The following is a 26,544-nucleotide window of genomic DNA, read 5'->3' on the forward strand; positions in this document are numbered from 1 at the left end:
TCCACTAACAAAACAGACATAAGTTCATTTATTAAGGTTTATTAAAAGAAAAGTTATAAATGGAGGCTGGGATTGAGGCAAGCAGTTTTCCCAGCAATTCCAGGTTATGAGATAGTGCAAAGCATTGGTTAATGCAAGTTATCCCTGCAGAGAAATCAAATGCAATTTTGGTTTGGCATCTGTTGTCATAAAACTCCCCCCACCCTTTGAAGCAACAGAAGGTATATCTATTCGGATTCCTTCTGGCCCCAGGTGAGGAAAGCAGATCCAAGGAAAGTCCAGGTCATGATAGCCAGGAGAAGGAGCAGGTGGAAGCCTGCAGTATCTGATTATGAGAGGCACAGTAGTGTTGATAAACAGCAATAGTCCTGATGGTTGCTGGCTCAGTTTTCTTACAGATAAAGTCCTTTCTGATGTGTTTCAGTCACTTTTGCCAATGGTTACATGAACCTTTGCCCTGAATTACAGTAAGACATCTTCCAACCATCCAGACCTTGGTTAGATTCATTTTGGTCACTGGCCCCCTGCTTCATCTGGCCATTGAGAAGAGAACAGTTGTGGGACTCAAAATAAGAAATGCCTTTTACAGCAAAGCACTTGACTCTTCTATCTGTATCCAACTTTCTTCCATTCCCTAGTAAACTGCAGGGGTTCATTAACTGGTGATTTGGACAGGAATCCTCCAACAGAACATCATCTGGTTCTGGTCATCAAGCAGTTCCCATCTGACAACTAGTTTCAACTGGGGAAAAATTAGTAAGAGAAATTTAATCTCAGGCATATAAACATTAGAACTGGGGGGTGGGGGTGGTTACAGTGCAATCCTAAACAGTTACCCCAGTCTAAACACATTGATTTAAATAGGCTTAGACCAGAATAACTCCTCTTAGAATTGCACTGTAAGTGAAGTTGTCCCACTGAGATTCAAAATCATTTTCATCTATGCTGAAAAGCAGGGATCTCAAGCAAGGCATATTATGGCTAAAAACACTGTTCATTTTTCCCATTCTCTTATGACTCTCTGTGCAGAATCACCCATATACAGTTCTCTACAAAGACATGATACCCCTGACCATTTAACTGCTACTAGGTTGTTAGGTTTTTCACAGACACCAGGACTGGGTTAGGGATATATTTCTCAAGAGGAATAGCAAGTTCTGGTACTGCTGTCTCACAAAGACAAGATAAATTAATAAACCTGGCTGGCTGTGGACTATAGTGCTTTCAGATGCACACAGAGGCTCACATGACTGAACAATCCTCTATGTAAAATAATTGGCTATCCCTAGGAAAACCAGATGTCAAGTTGAAGGGTCTATGTTTGCCTTTGGCCTGACACACCAACCAGTTTTGCATGTATAGGAATTCCACACACACACACCCCACCCCCCATGGGGAACCTTTCATCATATGAATCCTTATCTGCAGTCTGAAGTGCAACAGTCTAGACCTAAGTTTTGTCACTTGGTCTGCTGTTTGTGACAACTCAGCCCGGGAGAATCCTGAGTTATCACACACGCTCACCCTCCCTCCAATATAGCAAGCTTCAAAGGCCTCCCAGGCAAGAGTTAACCAGTTGCTGATTTGAGTGGCTCCATCACTTTCCATGAGCATCTCATTCTATAGATCAGGCAAAAGATTTTGATAGGAAGCTGTAAATCCTGAGATTTGCCAATGTAGATACTTACAGATGGATACTCAGTCTTCACTGGAAGCTTGTTCAGGTAGTTGTAAGAATGGCCTGTCTGGATAGGGCACTGGATTCCACATTTGCATCCATCAGGCTGGTCTAGTGGGAAGGAGATGGGCACATGTAGCAGTTCTCCATACACTTTTGCTTGGCTGCCCTGGCTGTCAATCTCTGTGGAAGAGGAAAGCGATTAACAAAGTAAGAATAGTTATTTTTATATTACTGAGGCGGGGAGCAAATGACATCTCCTGTAGTTGCATGGAAGAGAAAGAAGAAAGTACTTCTAGGGCACCAAGTCAAAACTGCAGGGCATTAATTACTTTTGCAACCCTTGTGCTATCTTGTCCTGACTGCTGTAAAATGTGCATGGAAACAAACTACTCTGCAGTACTCTTTAAGAATCTCCATATAACTCCTCCAAGTTACTTATACAAAAGCACTTCCATTTTTAATATCATTCTTCTGGTTTCAACATGGCCCCCTTTTTTTAACCTTCTGCAGCTTCCAAACATTTATCTAATATTTTTGCAGTTGGTTTCTCGCCTGCTACTCTCTGTGTGTTTGTGTTTAATAGATTTTCTGCTGTATGGTTTTAATCTGGAGAGAAGGCAGCATAGTAGAGCCTAATTTCATCAGATCTCATAAGCTAAGTAGGGTCAGTACTTAGATGTGTCACCACCAAGGAAGGCTCTGCAGAGGAAAGCAATGACACACCACCTCTACTTCTCACTTGCCTTGAAAGTCCCTTTCTGGGGTCGCCATAAGTTGGTTGCAACTTCACAGCTCATACATTGTTTTAATCAATGTTGTAAGCTACCCTGTATATATTTACATAGAAAGTGCAGGATACAATTAAGTTAAAAAATAAGGGTAGGAAAACCCATGAAAACTGAATGTGGATCATTAGCTAGAACAATCTCTTTTATGGTTATGTGAACCCTCTGAAAGTGTGAAAGAAAAAAGCTAACTGCAGTTTGCCAGCAGGAATGCAAACACACACACAAAAGAAATGTGTAGACACAATATGCAAAGTGCTATCCTAAGCAGACTTATACCTTACAAAGTCCCCTGGAGCCAGTAGATTTAAAAGAATGCAAACTATGCTTAGGATTGCACTGGCACAATGTGTTTCCCCTACATGGATGGTTTCCATGAAGAAACAGATCAGTCAAAGCCTTCCCGACTCAAATGCTGAACACAGACAACAAAGATACTTCAGTACTGTGCATGTTGCAGCTTTAAGAGCTGGAAGCCAACAGACTATACTTACTACTAGAAAATGTGACATTGACAGTGTAGGATTGCCCTTTGTGAAGAATACAAGGTTCTGCAGGGCAAGGACTCACATTGACCTCTGTGATACTTCCATCTTTGGAACCTGTGAAGAGAAAACAAAGAAATAACCATGTTAAGACTTTTCCCATGCATGACGGTTCTTGGCTGCAACAAAGCATATTGCTATCCTTGGTCAAAGTTCAGGTTTACCATAAAAGCTTGTAAATCTCTATGACCATATGCAATGTAATATTTGCAGCTCCTGGCAATAGTATGGTTTGGTTTCACTACCACAATTAGGCTACTGTGGACACAGCTTGCTTAAGTTTGTATTAAACAGGACTGACAAGCTTATAAACAGATAATAAATGTTTTTCACTTAGACAAGGAAACCAGAAGTCAACAAGAGATACTCTGGAAAATGCAACCTTTGACTCTTAGGCTGATTCCGCACATGTTGGATAATGCACTTCCAATCCTCTTTATAGATCATTTGGAATGGATTTTTTCGTGTGCGGATCAAAAAATCCACCTCAAACGACTGATAAAGTGCATTGAAAGTGCATTATCCAACGTGTGTGGAATCAGCCCTGGAGAAAGAGTTTTAACCACTGAGATTTATTGAAAGAATCCCGGGTAGGAACAGGTGACTTGGTCAAGGACAAGAAGCAATTTTAGCAGCAATTCACAGTATATGCAGAGAAAGTTACACATCCTACAACGGGGAAGCACAAATCTTCCACAAAACTTGCCAGAGTACCCTCAAGATTATAGTGTTTCAGCTTTGATTACCTCATCATAGAAACAGTGAAACTTCTGCCAAAGTTTACTCCTAGAGATCAATGGCTATTGGAAAATCCCTTCCAGTTTCCTTGGGAAAATGTGACATGTCTGCCCTAGACCTAGTGATTGGTCCATTTTTATTGAAAAAAAATCAGTGACAGAGGATCAGTCTAGAAGAGCTTAGTGTTGGACACACTACTTGGAAACATGCTTCCTTGAAATCTTCAATGAGTCATTTTGTTGTGGTAAATGCTATATTTAGGAGTGGACATACAATGTTTCACAACCAAGTGAATTTGAGGGAAAGCCCTCCTGTTCAGCAAAACCAGCCAAAGTTGTGCATAAATATGAAAAAAAATTCAAAGGATATTACTACATTCCTTCCCCCTGCAAATTCTAAAAAAAAAAAATCGATAACAGCTGATTTGCTGTCCCTGATAAAGGTTGCAATAGAATTACTCAACACATAGCTGTCTGAAGGATTTTAACATGAATCAGCAAGTTGTAAGTACACAAAAGGTGAATCAAGCCTGAATAGAATAAACTGGTTAGGCTGAGTTTTATGGAGCTCAAGGGCATGGAGTTCATTCACAGATTCAGAACTAAATTTGGTGTGAATGGAGATTAATTTTTTCTCTCTCTCACAATAAAATTTGCTATCCTGTTTTTTGGGGTATGGGAGGCTGTTTTTCAAGGGTTTGCTTGTTTTGGTTAGCTTTCTGACTAACTGTCACCTACAGGAAGAATAGCCTTAAATTTGGCAATCCAAGTACAGATCATATTAAGACTTAAGTAAGATGTCCAATGTGTAAACAAAACCATTTTGCATGAGTCCATTGGAACAAGAGTTGGTAAGGAACACATTATTTATGGATTTGAATGTTTCCACTAAAACTAGGTCACAAAATCAGCCCCAAACTCTTAACTACTATTAATTTAAGCAAACAGCTTAAGATTTGGATAAATGCATTTGAGATAAAGTTTGTTTTTCCTCCAGGTAGTCCTGACAAAGCCAGCATATTCACACATACATGCTATTAGCAGCGCTAAACACCTTCACATGTGAAGGGGAGAACCAGTCAGAAAATGTTTGGGAACGAATAGCAGCAACGTGCTGCGATGCTCCTGGCAATATCTGCTATGTGCCCTTGGCTGTTTATTAGCAAAACGCCTATCATTGTGGGGAGTGAATGGTATTTGTAATGATGTCTTGCATACAAGCAAGAATCACTGAGAGGTGCAATCTCCTGCAGGATCCTGACATTCAGGGCTGGGCCATGCTGGAATGAAGCACAGATTTTGTCCTCATCACCAAGTTGTTCCCTAGCACACAGCTTTTCTTTTAGCAGTGAATGGCTAATATTAATTCACATGATAGGAAGTAAGAACAGCACACTAGGGGCCACACCTGTTCCTCATGTTTCCAGCTATTAGGAATTGTGTGTTCTTTCACCTGCACAGCACCCTTCTGGTTTCTCAGTCACATGGAATGAGATGGAACACTAAAAGCAGGTTTTCATACATAGCTAGATTTATGTAGCACCATCAGTGTAAATGGCATTTTATAGAACAACCGCAAGAAGAGGGAGAGGCCTGCACCCCAAGGAAAATCTAACACTGGGCAGGAGAGAACACATTGAAGTATAACAGGAAATGTCAGCAAATTTATCTTCCCCTTATAGTGTGCAATGGTTAGCACTAAAAAGAACTACTGATTACCCTGAGCATCTAGCCAATATAGAAAGACACTTGCAAAAGTATTCTGCAAATAAAATGTACACACAGCAAAAGCAATTGCTCTGCAAAGCGTGAATCAGCCCTCTAAGCTGTATAAAGCAACTTCTACTCTCACATGACTAGTGACACATTGACCATTTGTCTTTGTCTCAAAAAGTCTTGCCAACTACATGTGCAAGCTTTAGAAGGAAACTGTGGCCTCATAAAATTGCTCAGTTTGTGTCTAAAACCATTAATGAATCAATAATCCTATTTGTTCGTGAGCAGAACAAAACAGGGCAGCTTTACTTCCACTATGTCTGTACATGCTTACTCAGAAGTAAGTCACTGAGTTCAATGGGATTCATTTCTTTGTAAGTGCACTTCAAACACACTGCAGCCTTAGTTTCAAATCAACTCTCATGCTGAAAGAATAAGGAAGTGGGTATTTAGTGCAGAAGCTGTTTGCGAAATCACACTGACACCCCCTATACATGAGCCCCTGGATGAGCTGCAAGTACAACAGTCAGTTATGATTCCATGTGCTTCAATTTATGCAGAGCATTTCTGAGACCAATGGCTTATACACATATCAGCACATTATTAAGGAAACTGCATTCCCAGAAAGCAGTCACAGCTAACAGGACTAGTATAACGGTCACCAGTAATTAAACTTTGTATTCCAGCATGATAATTCACATCCATGCAAGTGAATATGAACTATATGGGAAACCTCATGCTGACTCCTCCTTTAGTTATTTTGGCAATCAGAGGTGCTAAAAAGTCTACCATCACCAAAGACAAACAGCTGTTGTGCTTATACTGCATGTGGATAAGCTGCATTCAGCTGGCTAAATTGCCATTCTGTGTCAAGCAATAACAATATGGTTTTGCCACATTCTGTAAAAAACTCTGCTTATCTGCTGCACTGATTAATTGGTACAAATTTTGCAGAGGGGGAGGGAACCTGTTCTCATTAGGCCATGTGATACCTTTCTTAGGAGCAGTGGGTGTCTCACTCCCCACTTCTATTCATCCCTCTCTACTCCCAAGACCCTTCCACTTCATTTTAAAGACACCCCCTCCTCCTTCACTGGAACAAGTTCACTGGAACAAGTTTGTGAATGAACAGTTCATTCACAAAGCCATTCCCACAAAGCCAGGTTTTAAAAAAAAAAAAACACAGAAGAGCCAGTGGAATTCAATAGTGCCATTTTAAGACACTTGGGGAGGGGGACCCTGCCATGAAACTCACTGAAAGATCTTGAGGCCCCACTCCCACACATACATTTCTTCTCCCACCTTCTACAGTTATTGTGAGAACAAACAGGGTTAGGAGAACCATGAACCTAAGCTCCTTGGGGGAGAAGGATGGAATGACAATGAGAGAGAAATTATTCCACATGTAAATTCTCTGTGAAAAGAAAACATCATGCATGAAATGGTGCTTGAAGCAAAGAGGCATATGAGAATTACATAAGTGAAAGAACAAAAATGCTTTATTCTGCCCATCATATTCTTCCCCATTTTAGTCCAGAGTGCCCATTTCTTGTGTTTACAGGTATGTTTTGCAGCCTACAACTTCCCAAGCAATCTGTTTTTCTCTCCCCCGAGCTACAATTTGAATCATAGAAGTTTGAAATCTTACATAGACTAGTTGATGAATCCAACCAATGAAAAATAAAACCTTGAATGGAGCTTTTAATGTGGTCAAATGGACAAAGTGATAATACTGAACCTGAACTTATCCTCTGTTCTCACAAGAGATTTTCTGGGCAGGAAGGAATCACTGGATTGCACTCCAATTGCATGCCCAACAATGGAGAACAGCTATTTTTGTGATACATTTTATATACAGTTTAATGTACTTTCTGATACATTTAAAAGTAGTGCTTCCCAGAAGACATCAGGCCAGACAATAATGACAATACTAAACCTGTTTAAGCTAGCATTTCCACTAAAGTGATGGAATACTGGCCAATGAAAATTATAGACAGATCTGTTCAATTTCACGTTGTTCTAAATGGCATGAAATAAAATAGCAGTAGCCAATAACTCTGAATTGGAAAATTAGAGGGTATTTTAATTAGCAAGCAAGCATGGATTTGCATTATGTATGTTAACCTGCAATTACAGCCAACATTTTGGAGCAGGCCTTGCTTGAGAAATGGATACATGTTTGTGAACCAATCAGAAGCCAGGGCATGTCAGCAGCACCCTGACTTAGTTGGCTTTTTACTGGAATGAGGTGCACGTCTTCCATGTACCCATTCTGCAAATATTTATGCAGAGCACCTGCCAATCCCAGTCAGCAGATTAATGTAAGGAACACTAGGCATTGCATAAGCAGCTACACAAGGACTACATGTCTAATACAACAGAGTGACACAGCGGTTAGACTGTGAGCAGAACCACAAGTGACAAAAGGCACAGATTGGACACTTGTCAGCTTCCCTCAAGTTTTGATGGGAAATGTAGGCAGCTTGGCGGAATGTTGGACAAGTGACAGTTGAAAAGTCCATTGGACAGCAGTCAGAGAGCCAAGCTGCAAGACTAGGATGCCTACATTTCCCATCAAAACTTGAGGGAAGCTGACAAGTGTCCAATCTGTGCCTTTTGTCACTTGTGGTTCTGCTCTGTCAGAATAGGACCTGGAAGATCCAGGTTTGAGTCTCCACTTTTTATTTTATTATAATAAATTTATACCCTGCCTTTTCACATGGTTCAATGCAGTTCTACCATGGAAGCTTGCTGAGTGACCATGAGCCAGTCACATGCTCTCAACCTAACCTACCTCACAGGTGATGATAAAAGAGAGGCAGAAAAAACAATGTTGTAAGCCACTATGAATCCCTACTGAGAAGAAAAGTGGGGTATAAATATATTAATTTATTATCCTTTGCTCTCAGGTGCCACTTCTCACATTTCTAGTTTTCTACTAAAGATTTAAACCATTAGCAACAAAGCTCCTATGTGGACTCACCGGGAATACAAAGATTCCCCTACATCAGAACTAGCCTTTGTTCTCATTATCCAGTGACTTCCCTTGGAAAACATCTGTTAAAAACTTGTGGTGACTCACTGGGGATGAAATAACATTATACTGTCGATTGTTTTATTTGAGGGCAAAAAAGCCATAACTAGTAGCCAGCAGCTGAAGACTGCTGGAAAACCAGATTAGAAATAAGTTACAAGCGTGGGGCAGCAAGAAGAAAACTCTAAGTGCAGTATGAGAAGGCAGGAGGGCAACGCCAAACTCCCCACCCTGCCCCCATGTACTTGCCTGAAAAATGTTTCTCCACAATACAGAAACATGGCAGGGAGAAGTTCCTGATAGGAGAAAGATAGCAGGTGTGAAGGAATTTCAGGAAGGAAAAGGACAGCTCTTACCTGTCCACCATGGCAAAACCCTACTCAACACAGTCTAGCAGTGAGTGAATTGCCACAGTCACTGGTTTCTCTCTGTCATCCCCCGCCTCCACCATGCCCCTGAAGCTAGCACCAGCTTGGAGATGCTGCTGGCAGCAAGCCATTATCAGAATAACATCAAGAATGCCATGTTGGATCAGACCATCTAGAACAGCTTTCCGTTTCCAGCAGTGGCCAGCAAGGGGCCCTTGAGAAGTCTACAAACAAGTTTTTATGAAGGCAATTGGCTGTTCTCACCCAGCAACTGATATTCAGAGGTACAGAAGTCATTGCCTTCATGAAAGCCATTTAATCCTGGCTAACCATTGTGTCAAGCAAAATGTTCTATAACCATTTCAAGTGGTGGCTATGACTCTGATCAGACAGTGCAAAACCATGGTTTATTTTAACTACTGCTCAAGGACGATCGTTTAAATCCAGGTCACCACTTTCACACTTCCTTCTCTCCCTTGCAAGAGATTCAACTAATACCCCAGCATGCACTGCAATGAAGGAAACAACGGGGAACAAGGCAGGATTCAGACAGAATGTCCCCCAGTTGTACATCATGCAAAACCATAGTTAAGAATAACTGCAGGTAGCAAACGAACTTCTAACTAACTAGAACTCAACTGTAGTTACTGGAGTAACCCACTTTTAGACAATCACACTCATGAGCTAGTTTTAAAACTGTGAAACCCCTCACTTAGTCTTGAAAAGACATGAAATGACCTTATACCAGCTGCCTCAGACCACTAGTCTATGAAGGTCAATGTTGTCTACTTAGACCGGCAGTGGCTCTCCAAGGTCCCAAGCAGAGGTCTGTCACATCACCTCCCAATCAAACCTTTTAGCTGGAGATTAATCCTAGGATCTTCTACCTGAGAAACCCTGCACCTCACATTTCTAATAAGCATGTGTCTTATACAGAGTCAGAGCATTGGTTTACTGAAGTCAGCATAGTCTACTCTTCGGATCTCGGGGTGGTGGTGGTGGCTTTCACATCACCTATTACCTGATGATGCCAGGGATTGGCTGAAACAGGGCCTTTCTGCATGCAAACTAGATGCTCGACCACGTAGCCACAGCCCCTTTTCATAAGCCCCTTTTAAGAGAAACACATGCTAAGAATGTCTTAAGTTCAATTAAACCATGGGATTTGAGACCAGTGACACCTTAGAGACCAACAAAATTTTCAGAATATAAGCTTCGGAGAGTCAGAGCTCCCTTCTTCAGACAAAGAGCTCTGACTTTTTAAAGTTTACACTCTTAAAATCTTGTCTCCAAGGTGCCACTGGCCCAAATCCTGCCATTCCACTGCAGACCAACATGGCTACCCACCTATCAATTAAACCATGGTTTCCTGTGACCTCTCGACCACACCTATGCAAACAAAGTCATCAGGAGACTGGCCCTGATTGTCCTGCTTGACAACACTCTCACAAGTAGTACCAAGGGCATTCTTAATGGCACTTAGGAAACTGGAAGACGGAGAGGAGAAGGCTGCCTTCCATGGGAGGATGCACAGTTGCCAAGACCTTGATCATCCCAGACTGCAACAGGATGGCAATGTGGGCAAACTTCAGAGTAACAGTCTGGAAATGGTAACTTAGTTTGGGCACATTTCCCCAAAGGACTAGAGCCCAGCTTGGCTGATGGCCTCTTTTTATGAGTTCTGTATCTGCTGAAGCTGTGTTGTGTTTTGGTTTTGCTGAAAAAGCTGGCTAAGCATTTGAGTACGAGGCTTCAGAAGCCATACATCGTAAGAAATGAGCTCTGACTCAGGAAAGCTCTTGCAGAACGTTAACCTTCAAGGTGCCCCTAGACTTCTGTTTTATGTTGTCACTCAAACACCTTAGCGCTGTCTTTTGGCACTATTTCTCTTTAAATTAATTATGTGAAAACTGCATGTTAATATAAATTAACATATGCAGATTTTGTCCCTTTTGGTCCTCTACAGATAAGTGGGCACTTGCCTAATCTAAGAAGCGCAGGGCCCTTGGAGCATGGAGCAAGCCAGAAGGTCCGATTTCCACGAACTCTCGCCCCCCAGAGAGAACGTCGTAGAAACGGCAGCGCTACACAGTCTGGGGTGCAGGGAACCCGCTGCTCCTAGGCTGAGAGAAAAAGCGACTGGAGGCGCCAAGGGCTACTCACCGCAGTCCAAGAACTTGAGTGGCTCAGCCATCACGGCAGCGCCAGCGACCAGGAGCAAAGGCAGCGTCAGAGTCCACATCGTCCCGGTCCCGAAGAGCAAGAAACTTCCCGCAACTGCCCGCCGACCGCAGGAAAAAGTCTGCGCCGGCGTCACATGAGAGGCTCTCGAGGCCGGGCCCGCCCCTGCGCAGTCACCTGAGGGGGACGGGCCTGCTCTTCAAGGCCGCCCTGAGTGGCTGGAAGGAAGGCAGAGGCCGAGCTGGCCGGGGAGCTGTGGAAGCCCGGCTCCCCCTCAAGACGCTTGGGAGCCGTGCCAAAAGAGCCGACGCCGGCCTGTCCCCAGCTTGCAGCCCAGGCCCTGGGTATGGCGGGAACGGTGGCGCAGTCTAGAATGACACTTCTTTTGAGAAAAGCGCCGCTCATACCGGTAGGCATTGTCGCCAGGCAAACGATGCCCGCCTTCTTCGGAAGTGACAGATCCCACACAGGCCGTCAGACGTATGCGATCGGCGCGTTTCTTTGTGTGCGCGTGAACATTGGACGGCGTGAGGCTTTGAGATGCCAAATGATTTGTTGTTATTTTGTTTTGCAGCAAGTTAATTCCATTTAAATGCACAGACTTGGATTTGGAATGCGCAAAAATGAATGACACCAATACCCACAACGAGTATTCTTGTCATTCGTTTGTTTGTTGCAAAAAGTACACTTACTGCAGTGGTTGTTGCTTCAAAACTCGTGAGAGCTGCTGAAAAACCCGAGAACTGGACAAAGTTCTGGGAAGGCCCTGTTAGAACGGCCTGTACTGCGGTGGAGATTGTTGTAATAGGCTCGTTTCCCCTCCTGTGCAAGCACACGTGCCTGCATGTTACAGGTGCGTGCATCTGCTATTCTGTTTTGTAGAAACATTCCTGAGGTACCCTCCTCTGGCTCTCAGCATGAGTGAAAGGTGAAAACATGCTAACTGCTCTTGTTAAAGTTGCTTAAGGTACCAGCACCATTCAGGATTATAGTTTGCGAAGAGGGATGGATGATGGAACAATTAACCTGATTTAATTAACAATAAACAACAACAACAACAACAACAACTGTTTATATACTACTCTTATGGACAGATTAGTGCCCCACTCAGAGCTGTGAACAAAATCAGCTTTGTCATCTCCACAGTGCAGCTGAGAGAACTGGGGCTGAGAGGAGTGCCTTACCCAAGGCCACCTCCTGAGCTCAAGGCAGTAGTGGGATTTGGACCAGCAGAGTGCTGATTCGCAATCCAACCACTTAACCACTATGCTATTGCACTCTGCTTAGAGTTTAGTCTTGAGAAAAGATATTTAAAGTGGGAGGGATGAGCCCTCCATAGTCTGTTTCTTGTGAATCTAGCTTTCACTATTAATCTGTCTCATAAAAATACTAGTTTCAGGTGGGTAGCCACATTGGTCTGTAGTAGAAGAGCAAGATCTAGGTCCAATAGCACCTTAAAGACCAGTCGCTCCCAGGCTGAGAGAGTTTGGTTTTTAGGTGCTACTGGACCTGAATAAAAATATTATGAATCTGTGATACAGCTACAGAACTGGAGATCTGCTACAGCACTGTGGTTAAAAATGAGTCTGGAAGTCCATAGTTCAGATCTCACCTCTGTCATGAATTCACAAACTATCTTAGAAAAAGTCAGTATATTTTCATAATGCCATCCTGTTGCAATACAAGGATAATACCAATCTTCCTTACATGGTTGTTAGCAATGATTAGTGAGATCTTTTATGCAAAGCTATTTGGAACATACAAAAGCACTACATAAATGCTACTTGTTGTAGCTGCTGTTCTTGTTATTGCATAAAGTGCTCCAGGACTTTTGAAACTAAAGAAAACATCTGGGGCAGGCAGGACGGGGGAAGCAAAATAAGTACACACTGAAAAACAAATAGTGCAAAACAAGAACTCAAAGCAGGAACAGAAACTCTTAAACTAAATCACGTTATTGCAAGTGCCCAATCTTTTTATAATTTTAACCCATTCTACACAGGCTTTTGTCTTGGTTATGCAAAGTTAGTAGTTTATAGTCTGAAACAGCCAGGAAGTGGATATTGCTCGCAAACATAAAACAGAAGTACTTTATATTGTCGAAGGCTTTCACGGCCGGAGAACGATGGTTGTTGTGGATTTTCCGGGCTGTATAGCCGTGGCCTTGGCATTGTAGTTCCTGACGTTTCGCCAGCAACTGTGGATGACATCTTCAGAGGTGTAGCACCAAAAGACAGAGATCTCTCAGTGTCACAGTGTGGAAAAGATGTTGGCAGGTCATTTATATCTACTCAGGAGGGGTGAGGTTGAGCTGCCAACATCTTTTCCACACTGTGACAGATTAACCCGGGGTGTGGAAAAGTGACCTGGGCTTCAAATTTCCTCTCTTTCATGAAGTTTACTGTGTACCATTGGGTCAGCCACTCTTTCTCAACCTGAGCTACCTCACAATGTGTTTATTAATTGAAATGAAAAAAGAAATGATAGAGTTGCCAACCTCCAGATGGAGCCTGCAGTTTTTCTGGAATACAATTGATGTCCAAAGTACAGAGTTCAGTTCCCCTGGAGAAAATGGAAGCTTCAGGAGACAAACTCTATGGTATTCTGTAGATTCTAGGTAAAATTCCTTCCCAGATTCCTCACTGCACAGGCACCGCCCCCAAATATCCAGGAATTTCCCATGCCACCATTGGCATGTATGATTCATCTGTCATCAGCATGAAACGGATGGGGACAAATAGTCTTGAGCGCCTTGGAGGAATCTCAGGGGAAACAATATTAAGTAAGTAGGTAGAATGCTTACATCATTGATGGTCAAGAGTGCCATCAGGTAATAGCTGGTTTATGGCAACCCCTGCTGTGGTTTTCAAGGCAAAAGACTAAAAGGGAAGGTTTGCTGCTGCCTACCTCTGCATAGCGACCCTTGTCATCCTTGGAGATCTCCCATCCAATCACTAACCAAGGCTGATACTGCTTAACTTCCAAGATGTGAAGAGATCAGGCTTGCCTGGGCTATCTAGGTCAGAGTACATACATTATTAGGAACAATGTTATTCTGGAAGTGAACCATTCTCAGAAAGGTCATGGCATACTGAATTATAAAAACTTCTTTCCTCCAAGGTTGTTGAAAAACAAGTAGTAGTATGTATGTGCGGGGGGGGGGGGCGTGAATCTGTCACTTGCCTGAAGCACTTGAGTCTTTCTTGTACCAGGCTGAAATGTCTCCGTGCCAGTTCTCAACTGCAGCAAGCACTTGAGTGTATTTTCCTAACAGATTCAAGATAAACCAATCAGATGGCCTTAAGCAAAGGTAAAGGAGGCCTCCCTTCTTAGAGCTTCTGCTCACTTATCTGCAGTGATCTAGGATGTTTCCAGGTGAGTCAGAGCTAAACTGATTTCTGAAGATCATCTGAATTGCCCATCACCAATATGAGGTGGATATGAATAAATTGTCAACTCCATGAACAGAAATATTTCCACCCACTCATTTCAACCCTAATGGAAATATATCATCATGTTTTTACAGAACATTGACAGCAGGTTGTTTCCTGGAGCATGTGGAACTGACTGTTGCTGAGGTCAGGATAGTGGTCTAAAATTAAACCCTTAGGCTGCAGCTATGAATGGCTGGGCAGTTTAAATTCAATAGAAGCCAGTGGGATTGAAATAGGCCAACTGGGTGCAGGAATTCCATCCAGGTCTGGCCTGATGTGGCTATTCTTATGCTCATGGAAAGATTTAAAGAGGATCAGAGGTGTAAGCAGTGATCTGCTAAATCAGGACTCAAATTTATCCTAAATTCAAGACTGCCCCACCTTTCTATTGTGAATATAAAAACAATGACCTAATGTATATACTGCCCAATGCATCTGATAAAGAGAGCTCAGATTTGTGGAACTTTATATGCTAAAATAAATTTTGTTAATCTGTAAGGTGCCACTGGACTATTTTTGCCTGCTGCAAACTAATTTTCTACACAGCTATAATTATCATTCCGTTTTATATGGACTTTATTGTTGGAAACCATTCTGAGTATAGATTACAGAAAAGTGGCAAAGCAGCTTTGGAAATGAGACACATACAAATATATCTTCTTTGGGTTCAGGCATGGTATCACACAATACTTCCCCCTGAACCAGCACAGCTCCACGATATCCATTCCCTCCCTGGAAGAACAGGGTTTTGGTTCACAGGCCTATTTCGTTTTCTGCTCCAGGGCTCTCTCCCCTGACAGTTCTTCCCAGTGTCTTCTAATCTCTGTATTGTTTCTCCAGTCTTCCACAATATGCTATGCCTTGATATGCCACGGCCCTTCTTTAACTCATGGATGAGCACATGGGTAGTTCATAGAATCTTAGAATCATAGAGTTGGAAGGGGCCTTACAGACCATCTGCTCAATGCTATGCCCTCCTAATCCTAGATGGCCACTCCATATTTAGGCATAGTTCTCTGCTAACAAGATGGACCATCCTGCTATATCCCAGCAACCCGTATTGTATCTTTCACATTCTAGCTGTGTTTGTTGCAACAAAAATGAAAAGAAGCCTTGTGGCACAGGATCTGCTACCCTAGTTAAAGCCTAGGCCTGGCCAGAGGTGGGGCAGTGGGTGAATGAGACAGAGAGCACGTCCAGATGCTGCTGGAGAAACAATCTGAAGGTTAAGAGCCAAATTGCTCTTGGCCCTTCATTCTTAGTCTATTGCTTGCCTGCCACCTGTAGTCTGGGTGGACTGCCATGATGAATACCAGACCAGCTTAAGATACTTTCAGTGCAATCTTAAGAGCACTTTTCTGGGAGTAAGCACAATTGAGTAAAATGGGACTTATTTATAAGTATACCTGCTCAGGATTGCTCCCTTTGTGTACCTTTTGATTTCCCCCACTTCTTTATGCTGCATTTTGTTTATTTAACTTAAAACAGTACAATCCTAAACACGATATTTAGGATTGTACTGCTTAGGATTGCACTGTAGAAGTTTGACCCAGATGGAGAAACAATCTTAGAATCATAGAGCTGGAAGGAGCCTTGCAGACCACCTAGTCCAACCCCCTGGGTCAAAAAGCCATGAAATGTAAGAGATACATTCTGTAAAGTTCAAAGTGTAAAAGATAAAGCAGGGCAGCCATTCAGAACAGCTATTTCTAGATAAGATTCCTACATTACTGTTACTGTGAATGCTCATTCATTTTCTTCCATACATGTGAAATCTCTATAGAAATGTTATAGTTCGTAACACCTGCATTTCATGTTTTTTTGTACCAACTTTACATTTTACATTTACAGTTTACACCTACCCCAGTTATACAGCTGTGCAACTCCAGGATTACTGGAATAATTGATCCAGTCCAGTTAGCCACTTCAGGCCTGGTTTTGGAATGGACACTGCCCTAATGGATGACCTTTGGCAGGAGAGAAACAGGGAGCAAATTAGAGATGTGATTTGCTTCATTCTGTTCTGAGCTGCTTCTGGTAAATTTTGGCTGTTCAATGCTTAAAGCTGAGTTGCCAGTGCATTAGTTAACTTCATCTAGTTCATCTCTAAAGTTATTCCTTGTATAGCTCTGCAGAAGCCTGTGAGACTATGCTATGATGAATCATTTGAAGATTGCAGCGTTTGGAAACCCTTTAGCCCAGATTACAAAACCTCCTTTGCTTGCACAAAACAAGGACCTTCTGCCTTGTCTTTATCATGAAGGTGATAACCAGCTCATTTGAGGGTCATTGTGGAGATGTTTCTAAATGTCCTTGTCAGATCAGCAAGATGGATCTGTTGGCAGCAAATTTTAAGCTCTACCCCCAGTATGTTTGTTACATGTATCCCTTTCACCTATATAGAAAGAATGCACTGAGCTCAATCGGACAGATATGAAGGAAAAAAGGAATAATAGAAAAGAGGGCGCCATTGTGTTGCAAAAATGCTTTGGTTCATTTTGACCTGGTAGGGAATGAAAAGAAAGATGCATGCCCTGATAGCCTTGTAACTTGACTACTGTCATGCATTGTATGTGGAGCTGACCATTAAGGTTGTTTCAAACCTGCAGTAAGTTCAGAATGCAGCAGCTTGATTGACTTGTGATGTTAACCATAAGAAGCATGCTGGACCAATTCTGCATGAACTCCTGTGGTTAAATTTATACATCTGAGATAAATTCAGTTTGCTGATCCTTACCTTTAAATTAAGAACATTACAATCTGAGTTTTGGATACTTCTCCCATATGTACTTCCTAAGACACAGAACTAAGTATCTTTTGATAGCCCCTGCCATCCAACATTTTTCTGTTGTAGCCCCTCAAGTTACATAATTACATAATCAAGTTACAAGTTACATAATCTACTGCTTATAAACTTTGCCGCATATGGGACTGTAGCTCTTTTAAATACATCTGTTTATTTACACAAGTGGTCTGTTTAATGTAATCTTTTGTTCTTAGTTTATTATAAAGACAGCTTGTCTCTACTGAATTTATTGTATTGCTGTTTTATCAATTTTTAATTAAAAATGCCCTTGTCCTGAAAATCACTTCATTGAAAGGCTCATGATAAATTCAAAAAATAAATGAGAATGTCCTTTCATACTGTTATGACACAATTCAGAGGTAGATTAGATCGTTGTAGTGACAATGGTTTAGGATGACGTTATGCCGCACAGAGAGAACTGACAGCTGATGGTTCTTGGTGTTATGTACTATAAACATGACAAATGCAATCTTAAGCAGAGTTCTATACTTTAAACTTCAGTAAACTTAGAACACTGTAACTCTGTTAGACTATTTACTGGAATAGTAAATTCATTTTCTGTGTAGCCCTTTACATTCACACCAGTAATCACTAATGTTGTAACTCTTAAAATATTGTAAACCCATTGAATCTTAAAGGAAGGTGTTTTTATTATGTCTATTTTCTACTTTTCAACTACAAAGTCTTCAAAGCAGCTTGTAATGCTTTAAAAGATTATCTAATTTTCTCCTCTTCCCTCCCATTCCCAATAAAATTGCAATTCTATGCACATTTACTTGGGACAAAAGGCCTCATTAAATTCAGTGGAGTATGCTTACTTAGTCTGGAGGTTTTTATCTGTGATGCTGGACTTGAGGCAGTTTGTGCTTCCCACTTTTGATGGGATTCAGTTGATCCTTGCAGACTTGGTTAAGAGCCTAGGGGTTATACTGGATCCAGCATTGCTGCTAGAGGTTAATGCTGCTGCAAAAAAAGAGCCTTCTTCTATCTCAGTCCAGCCCGAAGCATAGATCTTGACATGGCTGATCTGGCCACCTGGATCCACACTACGGGAACGTACTGTAATGCACTCTATGTAGGTCTTACCTTGAAGTCAACACAGAGAATGCAGTTGGTGCAGAAAGCCACACAGTTCGATTAGTAGCAGCAGCTAGGCCTGAAAATACGTATTACTCCCATTCTTCAGTCACTCTGTTGGCTACCTATCAGTTACTGAGCTCAGTTCAAAGTTTTGGCTATACAAAGCCCTTCATGGCCTTGGTCCCTCATATTTACAGGATCACCTCTCTCCCTATGCTCTGCCACAGCAGCTTCCCACATCTGAACAAGGTCTTCTGCAGGTACCATCCAGCAAACAGGCAAAATCAACAGCAGCCTGTACAAGCACATTCTCTATGGTGGCCCCCACCTTGTGCACTGGCCTGCATGAAGAGGTCAGGAAAACTCCCACTCTCTGGGTTTTCTGCAAACTATGCAAAATTGAATTATTCAGGAGGGCTTTTCAAAATAAGTAATAGGGCTGTGCTGTAAGGAAATAGCTTAGAGAGATGCTTTGGTAAAGAGACAGGGACTGTAGACTACACTACTAAGTACTGTCTGTTGTTGAAAGTATGCTACTACTGGGTAGTTTCAGTGTTGTTCACTATGTCATGTTTTGTTTCATTGTTTCAGCTCTGTATAGGATTTCTGCTGTTTTCCGTTTTCTGCAATCCATTACTCTTCTGTATTGTTTATTGAATGCCCCAGCTGATTGTATTAACTTACACTGTATAATCGAACCTTGAGACTCAGTAAAAAAAGGTAGACTATAAATAACACAAATAAATAAACAAAGTGCTGTAGTGTACACAGAATCCTGGATGATCAAACCAAGATAAATGTAAGCTTATTTTCTCTGAATTCAATTCAATGGATAAGACTGCACTCTGAACACTTCTAAATCAGATCTGTTCAGAAGCCCCATTTTATTCCATGCCACTTACTTCCAGAAAAAAGGGTTCTTTTAATCGAAGGTAGGGCTGCTAACCTCTGGGTGGGTCTTGGAAATCTCCCGTAATTACAACTGATCTCCAGATGAAAAAGGTCAATTCCCCTTGAGAAGACGGCTGCTTGAGGCCACGTTATACCTTGCTGAGCTCCTCAGGCTCCGTCCTTAAATCTCCAGGAATTTCCCAATACAGAGTTGGCAACCCTACAAGTAGAAAGAACAGCTAGTGAACTGCTAATTCCGTTTTGGAGAAACGACAGGAGTACCAAGGGAGGAATTAAATACAGAAATGCATGATCCAAAAGGGTAAAGGTTTTGAATAGTTTTCAAATTATTTCGAGACAATTTTTCAAAACGAAAATAGCAGTCTAGGCTATTCAATGATGATTATATCCTCTAAGTTAGTGGAAGTTCTTCCCTTGGCATCGCAGCGCCATCTAATCAAAATACTTAATAAAGGAGCAGGTAGCATATATGGTATTTTCCACCAATCCCCCCCCCCCCCCAAGATTTTCTCCGTGCGACATACGACACTCCCCTTCTCCAGCTATATGTGAAATGGCTTCATTCTGTCATATGACTTCTTCCGCCACACTTCCCTCCTTTCCAATGGGACAAGCCTATTCAATTCTATACCCAATAGATGTTTGGTAGGGGCGGGACATAAGGCACGTTTCTACCAATTACGAGGCAGTAGTGCGGAGAGCAAGATGGCGGCGCTGGCAGGTCTCTGTTGCGTTAGGACATTGAAAACTTGCGGCCGGAGCAGGTAGTAGTTGCTACGTCCTTTTTCTGTATTATGAGTCCCGACTCCCAATTAAGTTTCCCCTCCTTGTCTTTGGACGAAACGGCAATTGGGGTAGTGCTGAGTCTGTTTTTCGGTGTTGCCGCTTCCTAGGCAATAACAGTTGCCCCCTCTTTCTGAGCTCACTCGGCTTATAGATCCTGTTTTTAATAATAGCAATGGCATGGCTTTTAAAAGTGAGAACCCTGATAATTGTGCAGCGAGGCATCGGGAGCAACACATTGTTTGACTTGGTAGAGCAAGAAACTGTTTAAAGCTGCGCTTCTGGTGTGTGTGCCTCTCCTGGAGTAAACTGTCTCCCCCTCCCCCCAATAAAGTGTGGCTTGCTGCTCACGAACCATGCATAGGTTTCCGCTGTCAATCCGTTGCGAATTTTTTTAAAAAAAATTGTGCCATTGAGCGTCTCAACGCTTCTGGAATTTTTGGCATTAAAAGCAAAATGGAATGAAGTTAGTTTGATTGTAAGTCGCAGACACCTGGGGAACAAAATCCAAAATACGTAAAAAGCGGTTTTTCCTGTCCACGCCTGTATCGCTGCCTTTACAAATAAAAAGTTGAAAGAGGGTGAAAGTTGAGAGTTTTTCAAGGTCATACACACTCATCAGGCGCAATCTCGTTTAGTTACAATTTGTTTATTTCTTCCCAGAGGAATGATTTACAGCTTGAATGTCAAAACTTTTAGATAAGATAGGACAGATGGAAATACAGCCCCTTTCAAAGTTTTTTTTTCCAGCAGTGGTAGTGTCCTTGTCCATTTATGTTCATATAGTTTTGTTAGTATATAAATGTTTACTCTACAGTGCTGGTAAAAAGGAAATGTAGGTGTAAGTCCTTGACTGAAATGTTCACATGGCAAAGTCTATATACTGAACTCAAGAGGACAGGAGTCCTGTCATTTGACTTTGCAGCTCTGAGGAAAAGATGTATGGAATAAAACAGCAGATGGGGCACAGAAGAGAAAAAAGGGTGTTTAAGGCTCTAGGTTAAAAGAAGTAGTCTTTTTGCACTGAGTAGTTAGCATATGAATCTCATAACCAGAAGGCTGTATTAAGGGCAGAAGCTTAGCAGGGTTCAGGCAAGGTTCAGGCATATGGATAACGACACCAGTACAGTGGGAAAAATAACTACAGATGATTGTTTGGCTTGTGATGCATCTAAGGCTGCCCAGAGCCAGGGAGCAGACAAAAATAACCGCTGCTCATTTCAGTCAAATGGCTTCTTTTCCCCTCTCTATAACCTGTATAGGCATCTGCTTCTGTGTTTCAGTAAAACAGTTAAGACTGCAATAAAGTTATTATAGACAATGGCTTCTCCCTTCTGATCAGAAGATCACAAACACTGTCACAATAAATCTCCTATAGCTGTGGAACAAAAAACCTGTTATTGTCTTCTCCCTTGTGTTTGCATAAATGCCAAGCATACATGAATATTGTGCTTTGCTTTTTTATTATTTACAATAGATGCCCATTTGTATAATGGAGAAAGAGTGCTGTTCAGGTGAAGACAAAACAAAGGGCAGAAAGCCTTTTACAATTAACCCCAGATCCACTAATAAGAGGCTCAAGGTCATCTTGAACATCCTATACTAAGAAAGTGACTGATATTGCTGTCTGAAGCAGCGTTACAGATGTCTGTTGAAGTCAGTGTGCTTAGAAGGGTTTAACTTTGTTTAGGATGACACTGTTAGGCCTGTTCTGCAGAATGTGGATTTTCTCTCAGTTGTTGTCCTCGGATATGTAGATATAGTACCCTAAATAAAAACATTTAAAGAAGAGCTCATTCTTCCTTGCCTGGGCTGAAAAGTTCCACAGTAGCAGGAAGTCTGTGAAGGGCCCTCACCATTCTTTAGTGCTTTGGAATTTGTTTTCTACCAGAGACTTTCCTGTCAGTGTAGAGTGATGAATTATGAGCAGGCAGACTTGTATTCAAATCCATGTTTGCTCTGAGATTTACTGAGCTTAGGACGGTCAGTCTTTCTTAGCCTTACCCACCTTATTGGGTGGTTGTGATGATAGAGGAGGGGAGAACCATGTATTTATTTACTTCATTTATATGCCAGTTTTCTCCACAATGGAGACCCCAAGTGGCTTACAACATTCTCCCCACTCCCATTTTATCCTCACAACAATTATGTGAGATGGGTTAGGTGGAGAGTGTGTGACTGACCCAAGTTCACCCAGCAAGCTTCCCTGGCAGAGTGGAGATTGAAATCTGGGTCTCCCACATCCTAGTCTGACTTGCTAATAGCACTCCTTGGAGGAAAGGTGGGGTAAAAATACACTAAATAATTATGAACCAAGAACTAGGAAATATAAGGTATTGTGTGATCTGCTTTCTGTCAAAAGTACATACAGGTACAAATGAGAAGAGTGCCTCACAAGCTGACCCAAACGGGTCTTCCAGAAAGAAGTTTTTTGCCTCTGCTACTCAGCAAGGCATTATAGATGCTTAAACTAGTTTTTACATTTTGGTTACAGAAGCACCACGCTTTGTTGCTTATGCACGTTGGGATTTCTTTAAAGACACCTATTCCTTCAGTTTGCAAACTCTTGGCCTGTTGGTAGCTGCCTTCTACTTTTGTGTGTTCTTCTCTTGCCTTTTATGCTGCACTCATTCCTGGTATCTTCTATCTGCTGTACTTTCTGCCTATCAACTTACCTTTCATTCCATGTTTTTCCCACATAGCCCTTCCTATGCTCTCTGGCATCTGGTGAGAGCCCCATCCCAGAATTCACAGAACAGTGCCTGTGTGCCAAGGATAAGAGGGCGGTTGGTGGCATCCTCTGCCCCTGGAGAGAGACAGAGTGATTCGAACGACGGACAGATCTACCTTAGTGAAAGTTGTGTGAAGGTATGACTTCTTGGTAGTCATCAAACCTGTGTGCTACACATCATGTCTTGATTACTCCTGATTTCAGAATGACCTAATGTTTGCATGCCTATGCAATATGCTTATGCCCTCTGTCTTGCTCTGTGCATTTTAAAACTGTATTTTTTAATAGTAAGATTATCATAGTTCTAAATGATGTTTTATTATTATTAATATTATTTTACTGGCAGTCTGCTACCTGCCAGTTTAAATGCTCTGTACTTTGCTATCAGTACAGATCATGGATTTGTAAATAGTAAAGTGTGTTTGTAATGAAACACTTGATCTAGGTTGACAAAAAAAAGTTTAGCCTGTTTACACCGTGTCAGAGGTGGATGATATGAATCTGAGGTTTGTGGTTAATATCAACACATCTGTTGCTTGAGTAAGCTACATAAAGTGTTCCCTGTGGGATGAATGTGCTGCTTGGTGTGACTTGCCTCTCCATTCTGCACTTTGTGTGCTCTCTCCTGCTTCTAATCCCTTCAAGGGCTCTTTCTTATCTCACTTTCAAGTGGCTGCTAAATCTCTCTCTCTCTCTACATATATGTGTGTGTGTGTGTGTTTATATATATGTGTATATATGTGTGTGTGTATATATGTGTGTATATATGTATGTACATGTATGTATGTGTGTGTATATGTATATGTAGAAATGTATGTATGTATATGTGTACGTATATGTGTACAAAGGGATACAGCTTTCTTATGTGGCTGGCAGGCTGCTGCCTGCTTGCACCCCCACCCACTGCCAGGTCAGCCACATTTCCCTGATTGGGCCAGCCTTTCAAGGTCATTTGCATATGTGGGCTGATTGGGACTCACAACATTCCACACCTCACAATCCCCCTCCCCCAGAGACATTTGGAACATAAAGATCATTTGCTTATGAGGCCTGATTGGTCCTTACCCCCCTCATTCTAAACAGTATGCAGTTGCTATTGGGAGTCATTGAATGCGTCCTGAGGTCAAATGGAACTCCCAGTCTTCCCTCAAAGTTCCCTAAGGTTGCCAACTCAAAAAAACAAATAAACCCACAAACCAAAAAACGTTATACACCCATTAAGTATTGTAACCGGATCTAAAGTAGTTAAATACCGTAGAGAAGCACGGGTATCAAGCTAGTCTCTCTATATAAAGACTTGTCCTGACTGACTCATCAACTCCCAGCCCATACTCCTGGACCTAGAAACATGAAATTTGGGGAGAACAGTCCTTTCATGATGTAAACACCCACTAAGAAGGGATTTTAAGAAATTCGTCCCCTAAAGGAGTAAAAAGGAGTAAAATGTGTTTTCCCAAAGAGATACAGCTTCCCTGTGTGGCTGGCAGGCTGCTGCCTGCTTGCACCCCTGTCCACTGCCAGCTCGGCCACTCTTCCCTGATTGGACCAGCCTTTCAAGGTCATTTGCATATGAGGGCTGATTGGGGCTCACAACATTCCACACCTCATCTCCCCACCCCCCCAACAGTTGGAACACAGAAGTCGTTTGTGTATGCGGTCTGGGGCCTGGCTTTCCTGTGCAGCTGGCAGGCTCCTGCCTGCTTGCACCCTCCCCCCCTCTGATTGGTCAACTGGGGAACTCTGTGTTCTGAGGTAAAAATCAGGTAAAGGAAACTGCAGACAGTTGAAGAAAGACAGTACAAGACTCCTGGATAGTGATAATGCACTTTGCTTTATTCAAACAGCTTTGTGAAGCTCAGGTACTATGCTATTATACTACAAAACCAACTCAAAAAAATCCCACAAACCAAAAAATGTTACATACCCATAAGTATTATAACTGGATTTACAGAATCATAGAATCATAGGGTTGGACGGTACCTCTAGAATCATCTAGTCCAACCTCTGCACAGTGCAGGAAATTCACAAATACCCTCTTGACTGCCCCAGTGACCCCTGCTCCATGCCCAGAAGATGATGAAACACCCCCAGGATCCCTAGCCAAACCAGCCTGTGGAAAATCGCCACCTGACCTGGGGTCAGGATTTAAAGTAGTTAAATACCGTAGCGAAGCACGAGTATCAAGCTAGTGTCTGCATAGAACTCTTACCGATCTTCTTAGTCTCTCTTTTCTGTTGCAACAGAGGATATTGGAGATTGCAGAAGGGTCTGAATTTCTCAGGCTGCAGGTGGAAGGAGGAGGCTGTTCAGGTTTCCAGTACAAGTTTTCATTGGATACAGTTGTCAATTCTGATGACAGGTAAGGGCATAAGATAACATTGCGTGTGACCGGGGGAGTTGGAGTTGTGCGTGAGAATCTCTCTGTGTAGAGAATGCCATTTTATAGATTCTCATCATCATAATAAAAATGCAATGGTGACTGTCATGGAAAGGAGTGGGATTGTACAGAGTTTTGCTGTGGGCAGGGATCTCTTCCAAGGAACCCTCCACCCCCCACACGTACCTTCCTTCAGCCCGGGAGCAGGCAAGGGCCTTAACTGGCCCATTCTGGTTCTAGAATTTGACTGGGGAGGGCCTAGAGCATCCTTCCTGCCCCCAGGCAGCTCCCTCTTCAGTCAGGGCATGCCTTGCTGTATGGTCGAATGTGAGGCGTGAAGGGCCCAAGCAGTGTGTACAGAACTACTAGTTTATTCAATAAATAAAGTAACAGTAGATGAAGTAAGAGAAGAATTAGTATTAGCATAGAGTATACTACACATAATATAGAGAAGAATTAGCATAGAGTGCACTACATCCACAGAGGGCAGGCCAGTACTTGTTTCCTAAAAGGCCATTTGTATTTCTTTCTCTAGGGTTTTTGAACAAGGTAGCGCCCGGGTGGTTGTGGACTTGGACAGCCTGAACTTTGTGAAAGGGGCAATGGTGGACTTCAACCAGGAGTTAATTCGTAGCGCCTTCCAGGTGGTGAACAATCCACAGGCAGAGCAAGGCTGCTCCTGCGGATCATCTTTCTCCGTTAAACTCTGATTGAGCTTTTCCTCGTGGACTCTGGTGGATGCTGAGTGATTACTGGTTGCCTTTTTTCTCTTCAGTTTGTTTGAACAACTGTGTAGTCTGTTGTATGATGGAAGCACCAGCACCTCTCAGAACTCTAGATTGGGCAGAATCTCTTAATGGGAGTTGATCTCTCCAGGACAAGGTGTGAAATAGACTTGTCTCCTTTGTCCTTCTCGAATCACCATGCAACTTCCCAGTATGACCCTGATGATTTCCATGTAGCATTTAAAATAGCCTGCTGTGTAAAGAGATATTTGTACATACTTTTGTACTTTGCCATGTTTTATGATTGTTTAAATTATACATATGTTGCATCTAACTTTTGTGTATGTCAGCAGCTTTTTCACATTTGATTTGAGCACAAATTAGTAAATGGAGGGAGTTGATAGATGCCTTCTGGTCCTGTCCCCGATGACCATGCTTTCAAAAGCACAGTTTTCATGAAGCCTACATGTATATGCTGAATACATGTAGATTTCAATATGGATAATACAGGACCCTGGAAAATTGTGAGCCTGTGGAGTTAGAAGTAAGGCCTGTAGACACATCTCCTGTCTCCCCACCCTGTGCATTTGTTGAAACATATGATAAGGGCCTTTGTATAAAATATGCACAAATGCTGTCGGAACTAGAC

General features: G+C 42.2%; 2 protein-coding genes across 3 annotated transcripts; one reads left to right on the forward strand and one right to left on the reverse strand.

Moving 5' to 3' along the window:
- Positions 1–23: 23 nt before the first annotated feature.
- NPC2 (NPC intracellular cholesterol transporter 2) lies at positions 24–11,187 on the reverse strand. Its single transcript, XM_054972389.1, has 4 exons — positions 11,030–11,187; positions 2,961–3,068; positions 1,689–1,861; positions 24–742 (listed from the first exon to the last, which is right to left on the reverse strand). Exons 1-4 carry the CDS (start codon positions 11,106–11,108, stop codon positions 656–658), a joined length of 447 nt encoding a protein of 148 aa, XP_054828364.1. The 5' UTR covers positions 11,109–11,187; the 3' UTR covers positions 24–655.
- An 8,791-nt stretch (positions 11,188–19,978) lies between these two features.
- Positions 19,979–26,229, forward strand: ISCA2 (iron-sulfur cluster assembly 2). Of its 2 annotated transcripts, none has more exons than XM_054972010.1 (4): positions 19,979–20,046; positions 22,765–22,930; positions 25,037–25,152; positions 25,706–26,229. In XM_054972010.1, the coding sequence occupies exons 1-4, from the start codon at positions 19,985–19,987 to the stop codon at positions 25,878–25,880; spliced, it is 519 nt and encodes a 172-aa protein (XP_054827985.1). In that variant the 5' UTR covers positions 19,979–19,984; the 3' UTR covers positions 25,881–26,229. The 2 variants fall into 2 exon arrangements, with proteins under 2 accessions (XP_054827985.1, XP_054827986.1); XM_054972011.1 differs by having other exon boundaries at positions 19,980–20,043.
- Positions 26,230–26,544: the final 315 nt, after the last annotated feature.

Source organism: Eublepharis macularius, chromosome 2, assembly GCF_028583425.1.
Source record: "Eublepharis macularius isolate TG4126 chromosome 2, MPM_Emac_v1.0, whole genome shotgun sequence".
Lineage (NCBI taxonomy): Eukaryota > Metazoa > Chordata > Lepidosauria > Squamata > Eublepharidae > Eublepharis > Eublepharis macularius.